General features: G+C 59.6%; 1 protein-coding gene across 5 annotated transcripts; it reads left to right on the plus strand.

Moving 5' to 3' along the window:
* The first annotated feature begins 540 nt into the window (after positions 1–540).
* Positions 541–19945, plus strand: PACS2 (phosphofurin acidic cluster sorting protein 2). 5 transcript variants are annotated; one of them, XM_060181176.1, is made up of 25 exons: positions 542–791; positions 8333–8420; positions 8802–8891; positions 9001–9126; positions 9426–9588; positions 9737–9810; positions 10129–10209; positions 10665–10724; positions 12145–12299; positions 12533–12623; positions 12844–12918; positions 13006–13148; positions 13461–13593; positions 13666–13770; positions 13854–13960; positions 14075–14229; positions 14625–14735; positions 14946–15054; positions 15315–15347; positions 16924–16966; positions 17272–17314; positions 17447–17582; positions 17804–18030; positions 18130–18243; positions 18441–19945. In XM_060181176.1, the coding sequence occupies exons 1-25, from the start codon at positions 673–675 to the stop codon at positions 18557–18559; spliced, it is 2700 nt and encodes an 899-aa protein (XP_060037159.1). In that variant the 5' UTR covers positions 542–672; the 3' UTR covers positions 18560–19945. The 5 variants fall into 5 exon arrangements, with proteins under 5 accessions (XP_060037156.1, XP_060037157.1, XP_060037159.1 ...); XM_060181173.1 differs by having other exon boundaries at positions 541–791; positions 13461–13770; XM_060181174.1 differs by having other exon boundaries at positions 541–791; positions 10668–10724; positions 13461–13770.
* Positions 19946–20070: the final 125 nt, after the last annotated feature.

The following is a 20070-nucleotide window of genomic DNA, read 5'->3' on the forward strand; positions in this document are numbered from 1 at the left end:
TTAGCCACTGTGCCATCTCCCGGCTGTCTCTATCTGGAGCAGTGAAGCCTCAGTGACAAAAAATATATATGTATCAATTCATGTCTACAGGGTCACTAGTTGGGGAATAAATCACAGCAGAGAGTGCCAAAAAAACCCTAATTTTTCTAACTAGTTCTTGCAAATGTCAGGATGAGGAGCGGGCAGGGTACAAGGAGAGTGGAACCCAGGGGGACAGAGACCTGGGGGACAGGAGGGTCCTGGACGGGGAGGGGTGGGTGAACGTCAGGACGCGAGAGGACAAGGGGGCCCCGGAGGAGGAGACAGAGAAAGAGGCCCCAGGAACCTGCAAGAGCCCAGATTTCTCCGCTGCTCCCAGGGGGCGGGGCGGGGCGGGGCCAGTGCGCAGGCGCAGGCGCGCTGCGCGCTCCCGTGTTCGGAGCGGGGCGGACTGGGGCCTCACTTCCGGTGGCGGGCGCGGGTCCTGATTGGCCGGCTGGCGACAGGCTCTCAGGCGGTGCAGCCAATGGACAGCGGCGGGCGCGCGCGTATAGCGGGCGCGCGCGGGGCGGACCGCAGCCTGGACGCCGCCCGCGGCCCGTCGTCGCGGCCCGGCCCCGCCGCCCGGAGCCATGTGACCGTGCCCGCCGCCGCCGGCCGCCGCAGCCCGGGCGAGGAGCGGGCGCCGGCGCCATGGCCGAGCGGGGCCGCCTGGGGCCCGTGGGGCCGCCCGCCTCGCCGGGCACGCCGGTGCCCATGAACCTGTTCGCCGCCTGGGAGGTGGACGGCTCCAGCCCCAGCTGCGTGCCCAGGTACACGCTTTGTCCCCGCCGGGCGGCGCCGAGACCCAGGAAACCCAGAGGACCTGCACCGGGACCCCCCCAGAGGGACCTGCACCCCGGGACCCCAGAGGGACTTGCACCCTGGACCTGTACTGGGATCCCCACGCACACACGCTCCCGCCCTGATCTGCAAACCTTGCAGACCTGGACCCCTGCAAAGGGACCCGGCTTGGGGAACTGCGTCCCCACTTGCTCCCTCTCTCCTTGACATGCCCCCCACGGGGGCAGCATGCTCCTGGGCCGCCTCTGTGCCTCCCACTCGGGATCTCCACTAGGCCCTGGGGCGCCCCTCCTAGCCCTGCACGCGTGGCCCCTCAGCCTGATGGCGGCCCCTGTCCCCTCCTCTGGCCCTGGGGCTCGGGGGAGCGGGGCCCCTGTCCCGTCTGCCGCGGCCCCACGGAGCCCTGGCGTCCTTGCGTCCAGCTGCACCCCCGCTTGACCAGCAAGAGGTCAGGGCCATCCTTGTGTGGCCTTTCTCTCGCCCTGGTGGCAGGAGCACCTCCCTGGGACCGACGGCGGCCCTTGGTTCCTCTGTGTGGTGGGCAGGGGGACCTCACTGGGCCTCGCTGGCTCCAGAGCTTCTGGGCTCGCTCCCCAGGCCAGGGGGCTGTGTCAGCCTCCTCCGGGCCCCCTCTGCCTGGCTGGCTGGCTGGCTGGCTGGCGTCACTCCCTCCCTCCCTCCCTCCCTCCTGCTGCCTCTGGAGAACCCCTTTGCTGCACCCTTCCCCGCGTCCAGGTTCCTGAGCTGCTGGGGGTGTGGCCAGGGGCTTGGGGGACGGGGTGAGGGGAGGCGGGCCGGCTCGGCCTGGCGAGATTGGGGACCCTCTGGTCCTGCGTGTGCTTCAGTGGCTTCAGCGACGTGCCTGTCCCGTGATGGGTGGGTGGTCTCTGCCCACTTGAGTGTCCCTGCTAGTGTCTGTCTCCCCTTGCGACCTGTGCTGGGGCTGTTGCGGGAGCCCCTATCACTACTATCCCCGACTCCACCTCTCCCCAGGGCCACCCCAGGCTCTCCAGCCCACCAAGCTTGCCCTCTGGTGGGTGTGCCCGGCTGTGCTGGGCCACGGGTGGCTCTGATTACTAATGGATGCCTCCTGTCAGCGAAATTCCTCCTGCTCCTGCAGGCTGCTTCCTCTACTGCCATGACTTGGGGTGGGTGGCGGACCTGCTTAGGCCTGAGGCCACTGCGCCTGCCCACAGCCTATCCCCTGCCCGACCCACAGGCTGTCTGTCCCCTGCTCCAACAAGCTTGACCCGCTCTCCACTTGTCCTGTCCTCCTGCAGGTGAAGTTGGCACTCCCCCGCCCCCAACTCTCTGTGGGTCCCTGTGGGTCCCGGTGGAAGAGGGGGTGTGGCTAGTTCCTGCAGTGGCTCTGGCCCTTCAGGTGCAGACCCCTCTCAGTCATGCTGGCTGCCAGTGGGGTATCTTGCATCACCAATCCTTTCTACGCTGTGGGGTCAGTGGCCTTTATCCTGCATTTTCTTTCTTTCTTTCTTTCTTTCTTTCTTTCTTTCTTTCTTTCTTTCTTTTTTTTATTGGGGAATTAATGTTTTACATTCAACAGTAAGTACAATAGTTTGTACATGCATAACATTCCCCAGTTTCCCATATAACAATACAACCCCCAGTAGGTCCTCTGAATCCTTCTTGGACCTGTATTCTCCCACCCACCCACCCCAAAGTCTTTTACTTTGGTGCGATACACCAATTCCGTTTCAGGTTCTACTTGTGTTTTCTTTTCTGATCTTGTTTTTCAACTTCTGCCTGAGAGTGAGATCATCCCATATTCATCCTTCTGTTTCTGACTTATTTCACTCAACATGATTTTTTCAAGGTCCATCCAAGATCAGCTGAAACGGTGAAGTCACCATTCTTTACAGCTGAGTAGTATTCCATTGTGTATATAGACCACAACTTGCTCAGCCACTCATCTGTTGTTGGACACCTGGGTTGCTTCCAGGTTTTGGCTATTACAAATTGTGCTGCCAAGAACATAAGTGTACACAGATCTTTTTGGATAGATATGTTGGGTTCCTTAGGTTATATCCCCAGGAGAGGAATTATCCTGCATTTTTCTTTTCCGAATGGCTGACTTGTGGGACCAGACTTGTCTGTCTCTCAGGAGCCTGGCATGGTCCTCTGGTAGCATCAGTCTGCCCAGCACCTGACCCCCATCCTTGCAGGCTAGGCTGTGTGCTCAGTGCCCAGGTAGGGGAAGGTCCCACCAGGCTGCCCCTAAGGCCAAAGCACTCGCTGCCCTGCTGGGCCCTTGTGTTGGTTGTGGACATACCTCCTTCAGAAATCTGACCATCTTGCTCAGATTGTCTTTCTTATTGGCTTAAAGTTGCCACTAACGTTCTGTTAGTCTAAAACTCCCATAGCAACCTATAGTGTGGCTGCCCCTTCCAGGGGCTGGTGTGCTGGGCATGTGTGCATGGGGTGCTGTGGGGGGGTGGCATATGAGTGTGTGCCATAAGGTGTGTGTGTTTTGTGTACTGTAGGGTATGCTGTGTAAGGTGTGTGCTGTGTGTGTTGTGGGGGTGCCTCAGCTGTGGGTCCTCAGAATGTAGTGACTCTGTTGCTGCTATTCCAGCATATTCTAGTTTATTATTATTATTACTTATAGGACAGAGAGAAATGGAGAGAGGAGGGGAATGCAGGGGGAGAAAAGATAGACACCTGCAGACCTGCTTCACCGCTTGTGAAATGACCCCCTGCAGGTAGGGAGCTGGGGCTTGAACCGGGATCCTTCCACCAGTCCTTGCTTCATACCATGTGCACTTTACCCACTGCACTACAACCTGGCCCCCTCTTTTTATTACTATTATTATCATTATTTAATTTTTGTCTTTATTTATTTGATAGAGACAGTCAGAAATTGAGAGAGGAGGGGGAGACAGAGAGAGACAGAGACACCTGCAGCCCTGCTTCACCACTCATGAAGCTTCCCCTTACAGGTGGGGACCAGGGGCTTGAACCTGGGTCCTTGTGCACTGTAACATGTGTGCTCAACCAGGTGCGCCACCACACAGTCCCTCTCTTTTTATTTTTTATAAGAAGATTCATTTGTTAACTGCTAAGATAGAAACCCAAGCATCAACTTCGCATAGGTGACCTAAGGCATTGAACCCAGGATCTCATACTTGAGAGTTCAGTGCGTTACCCACTCTGCCACCTTCTGGAACACATAAAATATAGTGCATCTTAATTTTTTATTTTTTATTTTTTATTTTTACCGGAGCAGTACTTAGCTTTGGTGTTTCATTTATGATAAAGAGAGAGTCAGGGGGCCAGGCAGTGGTGCAGCAGGTCAAGTGCACATGGCATGAAGCACAAGGATCCCAGTTCGAGCCCCTGGCTCCCCACCTGCAGGGGGGGTCACTTCACAGGCAATGAAGCAGGTCTGCAGGTGTCTATCTTTCATTTATTTATTTATTTACTCCTTTTTGTTGCCCTTGTTGTTTTACTGTTGTAGTTATTGTTGTTGTCATTGATGTCATTGTTGTTGGATAGGACAGAGAAAAATGGAGAGAGGAGGGGAAGACAGAGAGGGGTAGAGAAAGATAGACACCTGCAGACCTGCTTCACCTGAGTCTGTGAAGGGACTCCTCTGCAGGTGGGGAGCCGGGCGCTTGACCCGGGATCCTTACTCTGGTCCTTGTGCTTGGCGCCATGTGCCCTTAACCCACTGCGCTACTGCCTGACTCCCAGGTGTCTGTCTTTCTCTCCCCCTCTCTGTCTTCTCCTCTTCTCTGGATTTCTCTCTATCCTATCCAACAACAATAATAACAACAGTGATAAACAACAAGTGCAACAAAAGGGGAAAAAAAAGCCTCCAGGAGCAGTGGATTCATAGTGCCAGCACCGAGCCCCAGCAATAACAATAGCCCTGGAGGCAAAAAGAGAGAGAGAGAGCGCCAGAACCTCACTCTGGTTCATATGCTGCTGGGGGTTGAATTCAGGGCCTCATGCTTCACTCTGCCACCTCCTCATGTGTTTAGCATTTTTAAAAATCTTTTTTTAATGGAAGATACCGGAATGGGGTAGAGGGAGAAGGAGACAGATACACCAGAGCCCTGCTCAGCACTGGCTGATGGCGGTAATGGGGATTGGGCATGCGTCTGTCAGTCTGTCTGCCTGTTCTAGTCAGTGGAGCTGGGCCGGTGTGTGTATTTCTGCTCTGTGTGGGGTCTGCAGGGTTGGGGCCATGGATGTGAGGGGGCATGGCATGGGAAGGGGGGTGTGGATGTGAGGGGGCATGGACATGGACAGCCTGGCGAGCCTGCGTGGACACAGCCAAGGGTCTGGCCATCACAGGGCAGGGGTGCCACCAGAGCTCAGAGTCTTCACAGCTCCACCAGTTCTTGGTGGGCTTTTACTTTCTGTTTTTTGAGAGGGTGAGAGATGGGAGGAGAGAAAGAGAAGAGAGAGACCTGCAGCACTGCTCAGGAAGTGTTCCCCTTGCTAGTGGGGACTGGGGGGTTCAAACCCGGGTCTTTGTGTGTCCTCTACCAGGGGTGCTACTGCCCAGCCCCGGGATGGGCTGCTGTGTAGAAAGTTGATTTACTGACCAGAGGGAGCGCTGGAGATACTCGCTGTCAGGGGTTGAACTTGGGACCTCATGCTATAGTGTGGGCAGCTGAGGGTCTCTGCTGTGCTCCCAGGCCTTATCAGGAAAGCTGGGGAGGGGCTCAGGTCAGGACTCAGTTGGCACAGCTGGGAGAGTGGGGACCCCTAGATGTGGGGAGCCCACTGGACATTGCGGAGGCTCCTGGAGAGTAAGGGCCTTGCTTTTCTTCTCCAGAGTCCTGCTGAGCTCCGGCTCACAGTGATGGGGGTCAGCTGGGCCAGTGGTTAGGCCCAGTCTTTTCGACCATCGTGTGTCTCCCTACGCCCTCTCACCGCACTCTCCTGGGCTGTCTGAGGCCTGTGGGGTGAGGGGTGATGGGTGTGGGCGGGTGCCTACTGTGTGAGGCTTCGTCCTCTGCCCTCCCTGCTGCGACTGTGAGGCCTTTGTCCTGACACACTCGCTCTTTGTGGTGGCCATGCAGCGCCCATTGTCACCGTGGCTTCAGGGTCACAGGGCTCGTGGAAGGGCTGTGTCTGGTCCTGCCTGCTACCCCTCAGACCTGTCCCACTTAGGCAGCAGAAACTCCCCCCTTCCTGCCCTAGCCCGAGGCTCTGCAGTCAGCCCGTTGTCCACCTGCCTCCCAGGGGCTGAGGGCAGGGTGGGCAGCAGTGTGGACATGAGCTCTGGCCAGCTGCTCCCTGTGGTGATCTGTGCCTGTGTGGGCCTGGCCCCCGGGCCCCCTCCTTTAGCATCTTTACTGTCTGCACCATGGGGGAGGGGAGCCATAGTGGCTGGAGGTGGACTCACACGGCCAGCAATCTACCAGCTGAGCTATCTTTTTTTCTTTTTTAAGGATTTTAAAAAATATTTACTCCTTTTGTTGCCGTTTGTTGTTTTATTCTTGTAGTTATTGTTGTTGTCATTGTTGGATAGGACAGAGAGAAATGGAGAGAGGAGGGGAAGACAGAGGGGGAGAGAAGGACAGACACCTGCAGACCTGCTTCACTGCTTGTGAAGCGATTCTCCTGCAGGTGGGGAGCCGGGGGCTCAAACCGGGATCCTCACACTGATCCTTCCGCTTTGGGCCACATGCGCTTAACCCGCTGCGGTACTGCCCGACTCCCCAGCTTAGTTATCTTTTGGCCACTTTTTTCCCCTGAAAGGCTGATATATTTGCTCATTGAGGAGAGAGTGAGCCAGAGCTTCACTCTGGCACACGTGCTGCCAAGGATGGGCTTTGGGCCTCTGGCACCAAGCCTTGCACACTACCAGCTGTGATGCTTTCTGGGCCACTTTAAAAAAAAAAAGGGAGGTAACGCGGGTTAAGTGTAGGTGGTGTAAAGCGCAAGGACCGGTATAAGGATCCCGGTTTGAGCCCCCAGCTCCCCACCTGCAGAGGAGTCGCTTCACAAGCAGTGAAGCAGGTCTGCAGGTGTCTTTCTCTCCCCCTCTCTTATCTTCCCCTCCTCTCTCCGTTCCTGTCTGCCCTATCCAACAATGATGACATCAATAACAACAACGATAATAACTACAGCAACAATTTTTTAAAAAGGGGCAACAAAAGGGAAAATAAATAAATAAAGGGAGTCGGGCGATAGTGCAGCGGGTTAAGCGCACGTGGCGCAAAGCGCAAGGACCGGCATAAGGAGCCCTGTTAGAACCCCTGGCTCCCCACCTGCAGGTGAAGCAGGTCTGCAGGTGTCTCTCTTTCTCTCCCCCTCTCTGTCTTCCTCTCCTCTCTCCATTTCTCTCTGTCCTATCCAACAACAACAATAATAATAACTATAACAACAATAAAACAAGGGCAACAAAAAGGAAATAAATATTTTTTTGAAAAAAGAAAGAAAAAGAAAAAAAATATATATGCTGGGGAGACAGCATAATGGTTCTGCATAAAGACTCTACTGGGGTCGCTTCACAAGCGGTGAAGCAGGTCTGCAGGTGTCTGTCTTTCTCTCCGCCTCTCTGTCTTCCTCTCCTCTCTCCATTTCTCTCTGTCCTATCCAACAACAACAGCAGCTATGGTAGCAATAACAATAACAACAAGGGCAACAAAATGGGAAAAATGGCCTCCAGGAGCAGTGGATTTGTAGTGCAGGCAACTGAGCCCCAGCAATAACCCTGGAGGCCAAAAAAAAAAAATAGACTTTCTTGCCTGAGGCTCTGAAGTCCCAGATTCATTTCCTAGCCGGAGCTGAATAGGGCTCTGGGGGGGGGGGGAAGATTTGTAAAGGAGACGAGCATGGCCCCAGTGTGCATCCAGCCCCTGGGTATCCACCTGCCCCTGGGCCCCTGCTGTGGGCTGTGAGCCTCCTTTCTCCCACTTTGCTTGGCGGGAGTCTAGGGCACAGGAGGGGTGTCCAGGGCAGGTGCCTGGCTGGCTGGTCCCCACAGCGTTGGGAGTCACTGCAGCTGAGACAGCTCCTGGGGTGGGTCCCTGACACCTCACCTGCTGCCAGGCCTCACTGCCCCCCAAGTTCTCGGCCTGAATGGGCTCAGCGTGCACCCAGGTCCCTGCTGGGCCACAGGCCGGCCTGGCCCTGCATCCTGTCTCAGGGTTCAGGCTCCTATGAGAGTTGAGCGGGCTGAGGGGCTCCATCATGGGGTGCAGCCGCCATGTTGGGCATCCCCACTTTGCATGTCAGCACAGGCTTCCCTCCAGCGTTGTTTCTGAAGTCCCCATGACTCATGTTCTGGAAGTGGTTGGTGGATGCCATGCTCCTTCCCATCCTCTCTCTCCTGCTATGGGAGTCCCTCTGCCCATGGTCCTCTGGGCAGTGTCTTTGGGGGCAGCGGCCCACTCACCACCCTCCCTCCTGCCCCCTACATCTCCAGGGCAGAGCCCCGGGGTTCAGGCCATGCTGGGAATGGGTTCTGGCCAGGCCTGAGGTGGGGGGCTGCAGGCCTGGGTGGGTCGGGACACCAAGTGGTGTCTGCCCTCAGGTTGTGCAGCCTGACCCTGAAGAAGCTGGTGGTGCTCAAGGAGCTGGAGAAGGAGCTCATCTCTGTGGTCATTGCAGTGAAGCTGCAGGTCAGCCCAGGGCTGCTGCCAGGAGGAGCAGGGGAGGGATGGACATGGAGATGCAGAGGACGGTGTGACACAGGGGAGCAGAGAACAGGGGTGGACACAGGACCAGAGGGCAGGGGTGGACATGGGACAGGGTGGTCACAAATAGACTGGACAGAGGTAATGGTGATAGAGAGATTGGGCAGGACAGAGGGACATGGGTGGAGTGCCGGGGGCCCAGTGGTCAGGCTCGCTGAAAGCGGGCCCAGGCTGAGCTCTTGGTGACCACCTGGTCTCCTGGTCTCAGTGTAGGGAACCCTGGGTGGGTCAGCACAGGAAGACTCCCCATGTCCAGGGAGGGTGTGACACCCAGCCTAGCACCTACTCCCTGCTCTTGCACCCCAGGGCTCCAAGCGGATCCTGCGTTCCCACGAGATTGTGCTGCCCCCCAGTGGACAAGTGGAGACTGACCTGGCGCTGACCTTCTCCCTGCAGGTGGGCCCAGAGCCCCACCCCACTTCACGGGTGACCTTTCAGCCACTCTCGCCTGGGTCTTAGCCCCATGCAAGGGGCTTGGGTCTAAGCCGTGCCCCACCCCCTGCAGTACCCCCATTTCCTGAAGCGCGAGGGCAACAAACTGCAGATCCTGCTTCAGCGCCGCAAGCGCTACAAGAACCGTACCTTCCTGGGCTATAAGACTCTGGCTGCTGGCGCCATCAACATGGCTGAGGTGGGTTGCTGGGGGGAGTGATTCTTGTGGGCTCTGCTGGGGGGGTCTCCCAGCAGGATTCTGCTATGAGGGGGGTGTCTCTGCTGATGGCCTCTTGACAGGCCCCCAGAGCAGGGCGCTGTCAGTTGGGTGATGATGCTGAGGCCCAGTGAGCAGGCGGTGACTCTCAGCACTGATGACGCTGAAGTGAGGCCCAGCGTCCCTCCCGCCCCTGGGCCATGACCTCTTATGGCACTCTGCCCACCCTGGGGCTGCCTAGTCCTTTAGCCATATGCCCTCCCATCCCCCTGCTCCCCCAGGTGATGCAGCACCCATCTGAGGGTGGCCAGGTGCTGGGCCTGTGCAGCAGCGTGAAGGAGGCTGCAGTGAAAGTGGCTGAAATCTGGATCTTCTCCCTGTCCAGCCAGCCCATCGACCATGAGGACAGTGCCATGACGGCTGGGCCCAAGGCTAAGGCCACAGGTGACATGGGAGCGGCAGCCGAGACAGGCAGCAGGCCTGTGGCTGAGCGAGGGTAGACTGAGCAGTGTCCAGTGAGCTGTGCCGGGGGCCTCATCGCCAGGCACCCCGGAATCTCACGGCACTGTCCCTTCCGTGTGCCGTTCCGCAGACAACTACTCAGAGGAGGAATACGAGAGCTTCTCCTCAGAGCAGGAGGCCAGTGATGACGCTGTGCAGGGACAGGTATGTGGGCTGGCACACATCCAGCCTCTCTGGCGAGGTGCCACCAGCTGGCCCTCCCGGCTGTCCCCAGGGCCTACCGTGCGTCAGCCTGTGCTTGGGGACAGACCGTGCCTGGGCCCCGTCTGCATGGAGGTCTACCCCCAGACGTTGCACGGTTGTCTGCTGGGGCAGGGAAGGGCAGCTCAGGGCAGGGGGCTTCTATCCACTAGGTGATGTCCTCAACCTCGAGTGGCCAGCTGAGGTAACCTGGGCACCCAGGGGTCTGCAGGGTGTCCTTGCACCCAGCAGCTCAGTGTTCTCAGCCCTGTGTCCCCACAGGACCTGGATGAGGATGACTTCGACATGGGGAAACCCAAGAAACAGCGCCGCTCGATAGTAAGAGCGACCTCCATGACCAGGGTCGGTGGAAGCTACTTTTACTAATGCTGGGGGCAGGAGGGTGGGGGGCACTGGGTGGGTGGTGACCATGCTGGACCCCAGTGGGCAGTGGCCTGTAGGCTGTGGCTTCTTCAGATGCTGTGTGGAGACTCCCATCCTACTGGAAGGGAGCTACCCAGGCCTGCATACAGCCTGGGGAGGCTAGTTCCCACTCCACGTGCTGGCGCCCCGGCCCTGGATTCTGGCCACAGAGCGCCCCTTGGACACACAGAGCCAGCAGCCCAGTCCCAGAGCCCATCACGGCAAAGTGGGATTCTGTTGTGTAGAGTGGACCCCAGGGTGCTAAGAGGGGCAGGAGGGCTATGCAGGCAGGCCCCTCTGGCCCCCTGTTTAGCTGTGGTCCCAATGGAGGGTCTGGTGTCCTGGGCTTGCATCCCCTAGCCTCAAGACCCGAGTCTCTGCCGCTTCTCTTACAGCAGCAAAACTTCAAGCAGAAGGTGGTGGCTCTACTGCGCAGGTTCAAGGTCTCAGATGAGGTAAGTGGCCCAACTGGCTCTGGGTTTGCATGCACAAGGTCCCAGCTCCGTGCCCGAGTGGTGCTCTGCGTCTCTTTAGTTGATGCACACACACATCTTTATTTATCTATCTTTTATTGCCACCAGGGTTTTCTCTCGGGTTTGGTGCCTGCATGGTGAATTCACCACTCCTGGCGGCCATTTTCTCTTTATTTTTATTTGATAGGATAGAAAGAAATTGGGGGGGGGAGGTAGACGAAAAGAGACACCCGCAGACCTGCTTCATAATTTGTGAAGCTACCCCCCACCCCCCACCTCCCACCCCCCACAGATGGGGACCAGGGTCTTGAACCTGGGTTCTCATGCATGGTGGGTGCCACCACCTAGCTCCTGATAAATACATGAATCTTAAAAAATAAATAAATAGGGACTTGGGCGGTAGCACAACGGGGTACATGCAGGTGGCGCAAAGCACAGAGACCCCAGTGTAAGGATCCTGGTTCAAGCCCCCAGCTCCCCACCTGCAGGGGAGTCGCTTCACAGGCGGTGAAGCAGGTCTGCAGGTATCTTTCTCTCACCCTCTCTGTCTTCCTTCCTCTCTCCATTTCTCTTTGTCCTGTCCAATAATGACATCAACAATAATAACTACAACAATTAAAAAAAAAAAAGGGCAACAAAAGGGAATAAACTTAAAATTTTTTTAAATGTTAAAAAAGATTTTTAAAAATAAAAAATATATATATCTAGACCCAACCAGCTTGGCAAGTTGACTGAGCAGGTGCCAGCCTCGGCTCCCACCTCAGCACACCTGTCTCTTCATAGCCGACTCCTGTGGGCTTTTTTTCCAGATTTCAGTGAGACTATGCAGATGTAGGTTTTTGGAGCCAGAAGCACAGCTTGGGGCCAGGAGAGTGCTCACCTCGTAGAATGTCCACTGCGTGTGCTGGGACCAGGCTCCAGCCCCGGCTGGCTCATAGGAGCCCCCAGCTGAACGGACACCCTAGCAGTGAGGCAGTGCCTTGGAGTTTTTCTCTCTCTGTCTCTTACTCTCCATTTAAGAAAAATAAGTGCTTGGAGCCCCCAAATCACACAGATGCAAAACTGCAGGGCAGATGAGGAGGTGGCTGCTGTTAGCTCTGGTCTAATGTGTTGGGATTTGCTCGCTGTTGTGACTACAGGCAGGTGGCACCATTGTCCCCACACTAGTCATTGACAGCAGAGTGTCCACTCTGGGGGCTCCCTCCAAAGTGGACACATCCCCATGGGACTGGAGCCTTGTTGACCCCACATGCCGAGAGTGGTCAGACACTTGACCCTCCTGAGTGCATGGCCACTGGACAGGTCACTCAGGCCTTGTTGTCCTCACCATGGCTGGAGGCAGGGGTTTCAGTGCCCAGGGCTGCACCAGCTGGCCCTTGCCCTACGCCTGGCATCCACACAGGTCCTGGACTCTGAGCAGGACCCCGCTGAGCATGTCCCTGAAGTGGAGGAGGACCTGGACCTTCTCTATGACACGCTGGACATGGACCCCAGTGACAGTGGCCCTGACATGGAGGACGATGATAGTGTCCTCAGCACCCCCAAGCCAAAGCTCAGGTGGGTGCCCTCCCAGGGCCCCACCTGGCAGGACTGCTTGTGGGCTGAGAGGCATGGGACCATCTGGAATGGGGCCTGGGACTCTTCTGACCACCTGGAGGTGGAGCTGGGCTAGGAGGGTGCCTCTGCCAGGCTGGGGCATGGGGAGGGCTGTCCTGCTCCAGTGGGGGTCACAGGGCATGCTCCCAGGGGCCAGGTGTAGTTGCGGGCTGAGCCTCCTGTCCCCACACTAGGCCATACTTCGAAGGCCTGTCCCACTCAAGCTCCCAGACTGAGATCGGCAGCATCCACAGTGGCCGGAGCCAGAAGGAGCCACCCAGCCTGGTGAGGAGCCTGGCCCTCTGCCCAGCACTGGGTTGTCACTGCTGCAGCTCTGGGCTGACCTCTGCTCGTGTCCATGCTGACCCCCCATGGCCTCGCTGACTCCCCCCTGCCCATGGTGATCCCCCTGCCCATGCTGACCCCTCCATGATGCCCACACTGAACCCCCCCATCCTCTGACTGATCCCCTGCCCACATTGAGCTCCTTCTGCTGTCCACATAGGCCGATGTGCCTGAGAAGACTTGGACCCCGGGGTCCAGGCAGCCAAGCGACAGTGTCCCTGATGTGGTGGCCCATGTAAGCACAGGCCCCAAGGTAGGGGGGGCAGGGTGTAGGGGTTGTCCCTAGGGCAGGATGCAAGGCTATGTGCCCCTGTCCTGGCAGAGCCCACCTGCCCCTGGGGAGGCACCCTCACAGCCCGAAGACAGCCCTGAGGCAGAGACCCCCACCCTAGATGTATTCACGGAGAAGCTGCCGCCTAGTGGACGCATCACCAAGACTGAGTCGCTGGTCATCCCATCCACCAGGTGATGGCAGGGGCCGGGCACGTGTTCACTCTGCACCGTCTGTGGCCAGCGGTTGGCAGGATGGGTGTATCCATTCCTGGATTGGGCCCCCTGCCCTGCACCAGGGCTGCATCCATGCAGGGCCTCTGTGGATGAGAGCAGTTTCCCCCAGTCCTTGGGACCCAGTGTGTCTGGGTGGGCCTGATCCTGGGCCTCCCAGCAGCCTCAGGGGCACTAGCTCTCTGTCTGCCTTTACCTGATGCCCACTCGGTCCTGGCTTGGGGTCCTGGCTGGCCAGAGGGTCTGACCCTCTTCAGCCTATGGTTCTTACAGGTCTGAGGGGAAGCAGGCTGGCCGCCGGGGCCGCAGCACATCTCTGAAGGAGCGCCAGCCGGCGCGGCCCCAGAACGAGCGGGCCAACAGCCTGGACAGCGAGCGCTGCCCGGACACACGCAGCCAGCTGCAGGTGACCCCCCCAGGCCAGAGCAGGGTGTGGGCCGTGGTGCCGTCAGCCCCTCACAGTGACCTCGTGTCTCAGATCCCCAGGAAGACTGTGTATGACCAGCTCAACCACATCCTCATCTCCGACGACCAGCTCCCCGAGAATATCATCTTGGTCAACACATCCGACTGGCAAGGCCAGGTGGGGGGCCCTGCCCAGGACGGGATGGGGCGTGGGGATTGTGGGAGTGCACAGCTTACCCCCTTCCCCTCCGTCTCCCACAGTTCCTGTCAGATGTCCTGCAGAGGCACACGCTGCCTGTGGTTTGCACCTGTTCTCCAGCCGATGTGCAGGCTGCCTTCAGCACCATCGTCTCCCGTATCCAGAGATAGTGAGCCCTCTTGAACATTTTGGGGGGGGGCGTGGAGGAGGGGACCTGTGGCCAGGGTGAGTGGCCTCCCAGGGAAGGAGGCAGCCGTCTCTGAGGTGCCAAACCCCCATCCAGCTGCAACTGCAACTCCCAGCCGCCGACGCCAGTGAAGATCGCAGTGGCGGGTGCCCAGCACTACCTCAGCGCAGTGCTGCGGCTCTTCGTGGAGCAGCTCTCCCACAAGACACCCGACTGGCTGGGCTACATGCGCTTCCTGGTCATACCGCTGGGTGAGGCTGCGCCACCCATGGGTGGGCACAGGGCTGGCGGGCAGAGTCAGGCACACACAGACGGACGGGATGGAGATGGGGATGGGGATGGGTGCAAAGGGCCCAGCCCCAGGGACGTAACCCCCCACATCCTGCCCCAGAGACAGGCCTCCACTCACCCTGCCCCTGGGACAGCCCCCCCGCCACCCCACTCTTTGGGGAAGTATTTCAAATACACAGAAACAAAGTGTCACAGCACTTTGAAGGAGAAGCAAAGTGCCCAGTGTTCCCACAGTCAGGCAGGCACTGGGTGACCCTCAAGAGCCTGGTGTGTGGGGATGCACCACCCTCAGTGCAGGGGCAGCCCAGCTCCCACGGGTTTGGGGCTGTGGCCTAACTCTTGTTCTGTGCTGCAGGCTCACACCCCGTGGCCAGGTACCTGGGCTCTGTGGACTACCGCTACAACAACTTCTTCCAGGACCTGGCCTGGAGAGACCTGTTCAACAAGCTGGAGGCTCAGAGTGCAGGTGAGGCCTGGCCCCCTTGGACCCAGGTCTGTCGTGGAGACCCTAGCCTCAGCTCTTGGGCAGCAGAGAGGAACAGGGCCATGGCGTCTGGGGGCTCTTCCTGACCAGGAACACAGGCCCTCCTGCCTGGCCCTTGACTCCTGGCCCCCAGCAGCTGCTCCTGGGCTAGGTGAGCCCGGCACCTGCCCATAGCTCCGCCTCGCTGTGCAGTGCAGGACACGCCCGACATTGTGTCCAGGATCACGCAGTACATCTCGGGGGCCAACTGCGCCCACCAGCTGCCCATCGCCGAGGCCATGTTGACCTACAAGCAGAGGAGGTACCTGGGGGGCCTGGGTGGGCGGGGTCCCTGTAGAATTCTGCTGCCAGCCCCACTGTTGTGGGGTTTCTTCCCCAGAAGGTTAATAGAGCCCCGGCTGGGCCTCTACTGCCTGCCTGAGGCCCCTGGGTGCCCGGGAGGCGGCTCCACCAGCCAGGGAGCTGGGTGCTCCACATGACCTCTAGAGCGTGGGGCGTGGCCCCGCCAGGCTGCCCATCCCGCTAATGTGTCTGTTTTCTCTCTGGTGGCTTTCTGAAAAGGAGAAAGAACTTTCACTTTGACTTTACTCTCAGGTACTCCTCTCTGGGCGCTGTACCCCCAGGCTGGTCTTTATGGCTGTTTAGCAGTTTCTGCAGGGGGAAGTGCAGCCCAGACCCCCGCACCCCCACCCCATGGGGCACACGCTGCTCCCTGCCTGTAGCTGTGGGCTCTCAAGACTGCCTGCCTTCTGGAGGCCCCTGCAGGCCAGCCAATGTGTGATTCTCACATGGGGATGCTGGGGAGAGCACTGCCCAGCTGTGCCCTGCTGCCAGGGCACAGGGGCCTTCTGGCATGTTCTGAGGGAACAGTTAGGGGATGCTGAGATAATTCTCTAAGGACTTGGGTTTGGAGCCAAGCCGGGTGGAAGAGCCGCCCTCGCACTGTTCCCAGTGTGCCCCACTACCTATCTCTGCCCCTTGTGCCTCCGGAAGCACCCCAAGTGGGGCCTTGCTGGACCTGGTGTAGGCAGAAGGGGCTCCAACCCCTGCTTCCTGCTAAACAAGCCTGGCAGTCCAGGAAAGACCAGCCGAGCACCCAGCATGCTGCTGCTCACCCCAACCCCCACCAGGGGGACTGCAGGTGACCCCACCTGCCTGCCTGCTGCTCCCCATTGTAGTGGTGGCACAGGGTGGGGGCGAGCGGCCCCTGTGATGAGGCCAGTGCTGCTGAGATGGTGCAATGCTGGCAGGCTCCCAGAGGGCAGGCCGCAGGGAGGGATAGAGGGGCTCATGGGGGCCATGTATGTGTGCTGTATGGCAGGTTCCCAGCTGGTGTTACCCGTCTGCATGGCCCCAGGCAGCTGCTGAGTCCAGTCCTGTGCTGTGGGTCCCGTCTCAGCCTTGCCCGTCTGTTCTTGGCGTGTGGGGGTTTGGGGAGACTGGCATGGGAAACAGTTGGGGGTGGCCTTATTGAAGGGCCCTGGCAGTTCCTGGGCCCAGCAGACCTGCACTTCTCCCACCCCAAAGCCTTCCTGTCCGTATGATCCTGCCTCGTGTCCACGTGGGGGAGGGCTGACCACTTGCTGCTGCCCCCACCCCCAGGATGTGGCAGGCCCTGTGTGCCTGCCTGGCCAGCCCCAGGGCTGTGGGCTCCCAGGCACCCTCCCCTCCTGCTGGCCACAGGCTTCTCACTGCTACCAGGAGCCAGTGACACATGGGGCCAGTGCATGCAGGCAGGGGAAGCCAGAGAGCTGGCCCCATGCCCAGGCAGTAAGCACCGAGGGCCAGAGGCCTGCTTGAGGCCCTAACTTGCCACCAACACTCCCTCAGTGACCTGGCCAGAACATGGCCTGCCCCCACTGCAGCCGGGACCTGGGGAGGAGAACCCTGGCTCTAGGCACCGGGAGGAACAGCACCCAGCGGAGCAGCACCTAGTCCTTCAGCTGGCTCTGGGGGTCTTGGGGCAGCACCCAGCCCCTCATCTGACCCTGAGGCTAAGTGGGCCCCCCACTCGGAGGCTCTGGCCTGGGACTGGGACGGAGATGGGGAACCTTGGGGTGCTGTGACAGGACCTGTGTGCCTGAGGTGCAGGGCTGTAGGATAAGGGCTTCAAAAACGCTGGGTGCAGGGCCTGTCCCCCAGGCAGTGACCATTGCTCTTCTTGCTCTAGCCCTGACGAAGAGTCCTCCCAGAAGTTCATCCCATTTGTGGGGGTGAGTACTGCTGGCCGGCAGACTGCCACCCTAGGGCCCCAGAGGATGTCCCTGTGGTGGGACTCTCAGTGCTCTGGACTTGGATGCCGAGGGCATCTTGTGTCCTGCTGCCTCAGACAAAGGCACTGTCCCGTTAGCTGCTGTTGCACAGGCCCAGCCTGGCTTTACCTGCTCAGGTGTGGGCGGGGCCATGCTAGTAGCAGTGGGACAGCAGGCCCTGCGGGTGCGGCCTACCAGATACGGGGGGGGGGGGGGGGGCTGGTGACACCCTTGCTGCCACCCAGCATGCACTGCCTGCCTTCCAGGTGGTGAAGGTTGGGATCGTGGAGCCTTCCTCGGCCACGTCAGGTGAGCCTATGTCCCTGGGCGCACACCCCACAGGCCATGTCTCCCCAGCTGCTCCCCCCATGGGCTACTGCCCCACTGCTGTGGGGCAGACATGGGAGGCTCACACTGTCCCTGCCCGGCTGCTTCCCAAAGGTGATTCTGATGACGCAGCGCCTTCGGCCTCTAGTGTGCTCTCATCCACCCCGCCGTCCACCTCTCCTGCAGCCAAGGAGGCTTCACCCACACCACCCTCCTCCCCGTCTGTGAGTGGAGGCCTGTCCTCCCCCAGGTAAGGCCCAGACTTGTGGCATCCAGCACCGTAGACTCAGGGCAGCTGGGCCCACCTGCCCCGGGAACCTGTCCAAGGGTGGTGTCTCCCCTGGAGAGTAGTCCCTGGCGCCCCCTCAGACCAGCAGCCGCACCCCAGGGTTGCCCAAGGACACACAGCTGGGGGGATGGTAGGTGCCACTGGGCCTGGAGAACAGAGGTGAGCCCCTCCTCTGCTTGCAGCCAGGGTGCCGGGGCCGAGCTGATGGGCCTGCAGGTGGATTACTGGCTGGCAGTGCCGCCTGCAGACCGGAAGAGGGATGTGGAAAAGAGGGACCTGCCGGCCGCCAAGACCACGCTCAAGTGCAGCTTCCGGTCCCTGCAGGTCAGCCGGCTGCCCAGCAGCGGTGAGGCTGCCGCTACTCCCTCCATGTCCATGACTGTGGTCACCAAGGAGAAGAACAAGAAGGGTAAAGCAGGGTCTGCCCGCTCCTGGCTCCCTCGGGCAGAGCCCCTAGTCTGCAGGTGGGGCCAGCAGTGCCTAGGACAGCTCGCTCTTTCCCTCCTAGTCATGTTTCTGCCCAAGAAGGCAAAGGACAAGGACATGGAAGCCAAGAGCCAGTGCATTGAGGGCATCAGCCGCCTCATCTGCACCGCCAAGCACCAGCAGAACATGCTGCGTGGTGAGCCAGCAGGGTGGGCACCCTGGATGACACCCCAGGCTGAGTGTGGTCTCCGGCTTCGCCCCACTTTCCCGGTGGGGGGCGGGCTCAGCCTGCAGGGCCAGGGTGGGGTGGGTGGGTGGTGGGCTGGTTGGGCTGCAGATAGCAGGGAGCCCGGGCCCTCCTTGGGCACCATGCTCAGGCCACCTGCCCCGCAGTCCTCATCGACGGTGTGGAGTGGAATGACGTCAAGTTTTTCCAGCTGGCTGCCCAGTGGTCTTCCCACGTCAAGCACTTCCCCATCTGCATCTTCGGACACTCCAAGTCTACCTTCTAGCCCCCGCGGCCTCCCTTACGCCGCAGTGACTCCAGACAGCCTCCTACAGTGCCGTCCTTGTGAGTGCACCCCTCCCCACACTAACGGGCCCACGCCAGAGCCTCCCGCTCAACCTGCTCCAGAGGGCACACTCCCAGTGCCGCGGCCAAAGCACCGATGGGGAGGCTTCTTGGAGTCGCACCTTGTTCATCCTGATGGCTGTGAGCTGTGTCTCCGGGAATGGGGCAGCAGGCCCTCGCGCTGGGTACCTGGTCTCACCAGCTCACCCCAATAAATTCCAGCCATGCAGGGCAGACATCTCTAACGCTTTCAACATGTGATAATGTAGCTGCCAAACAGACCTTGCTCTTCTGCAGTCCCAGCAGCCTGGGGCCAGGCCAGCCAGTGTGCCCCCGCCCCCCAGCCATCCCTGCTAACCCCCATCCTGGGTGCTGCTCCTGGGTCCCTGCCACCATCGCTGCAGCCACCCTGCTCAGTCACCTATGCACAGTCAGGGCATGGCCCACACTTCAGCCTAGGAGCCTGCCCTGTACGCCAAGGCCAGTGTAGCCCAGCCAGAGGGGTCAGGCAACAGAGAGGCCCACACTGACCCTCAGCCAGCACTCCACCTCGGGCCTTGGCCGGGGCGACCCACTTCCTGTCAGCAGCCCTCAGAGCTGCTGCTTTCGGGGGGCGGGGGGGTGTTTCGAGCGGCTGTCCCTTCAGGCCCCAGCCCCCTGTGTCCCATCCACCTCCGTGGCCACTATGCCCCCTCCTCCTCACTGGGAGCGCTGGGCCATGCTCACCCCTGTGCCTCGGTTTCCCCATGCACACGTGGAGGGTGGCTCACCTCCCTGCCTACCTCACGGAGCTGTTCTGAGGATGGTGTCAAAGCACTTTCTCCCTGAAGGAAGACACAGCAGAGGCCAGTCTCTGGGACGAGCGCTGCAGTGTGAGGGGAGCAGGGCCAGGCTCAGGCCCCAATAGCGGGCAGCCAGGCAGCCGGTGGTGAGGGCAGGCCCAGCACTGCCTCCCACTCCCGCCTCCCCGCTTGTGTCCATGCAGGCCAGTGTCCTAAGCCTGGGCGGAGGCTAAGAGCTGGGCACCCTGCCCCCTCCCCCGGCTGCACCTGCTGCCGGCTGGCCCTGAGCCCTCATGGCCTGGTTGGGCCTGGGCTGGGCGTGTCTGGGCAAGGCCCACTCTGCTCCTGCCGCCTGCTCATCCCGTAATTTGGTTTCTAGGACGTGTGTGATGCTAGTTTTTTTGTTTTTGTTTTTGTTTTTTAATGGAAACGAGATTCATGTACATAGCGTTTTGGGGAACAGATTCTAATCTGTCACGTATGTGACCACGTGGACTATTTTAAGGTGCTGATGTGACACTAATAAACCTGGAGAAGCAGGTCCCCAGGCGCCCGCCTTCGTGTGGTTCCTCCTGCCTTGCCCGGGGTGCGCAGACGGACCTGGGGGCCCCCAGGGACCCGGGGATCAGGAGCTGGGGTTCAGGAGCATGCGAGACCAGGACCCCAGGAG

This window comes from Erinaceus europaeus, chromosome 22 (genome assembly GCF_950295315.1).
Source record: "Erinaceus europaeus chromosome 22, mEriEur2.1, whole genome shotgun sequence".
NCBI lineage: Eukaryota > Metazoa > Chordata > Mammalia > Eulipotyphla > Erinaceidae > Erinaceus > Erinaceus europaeus.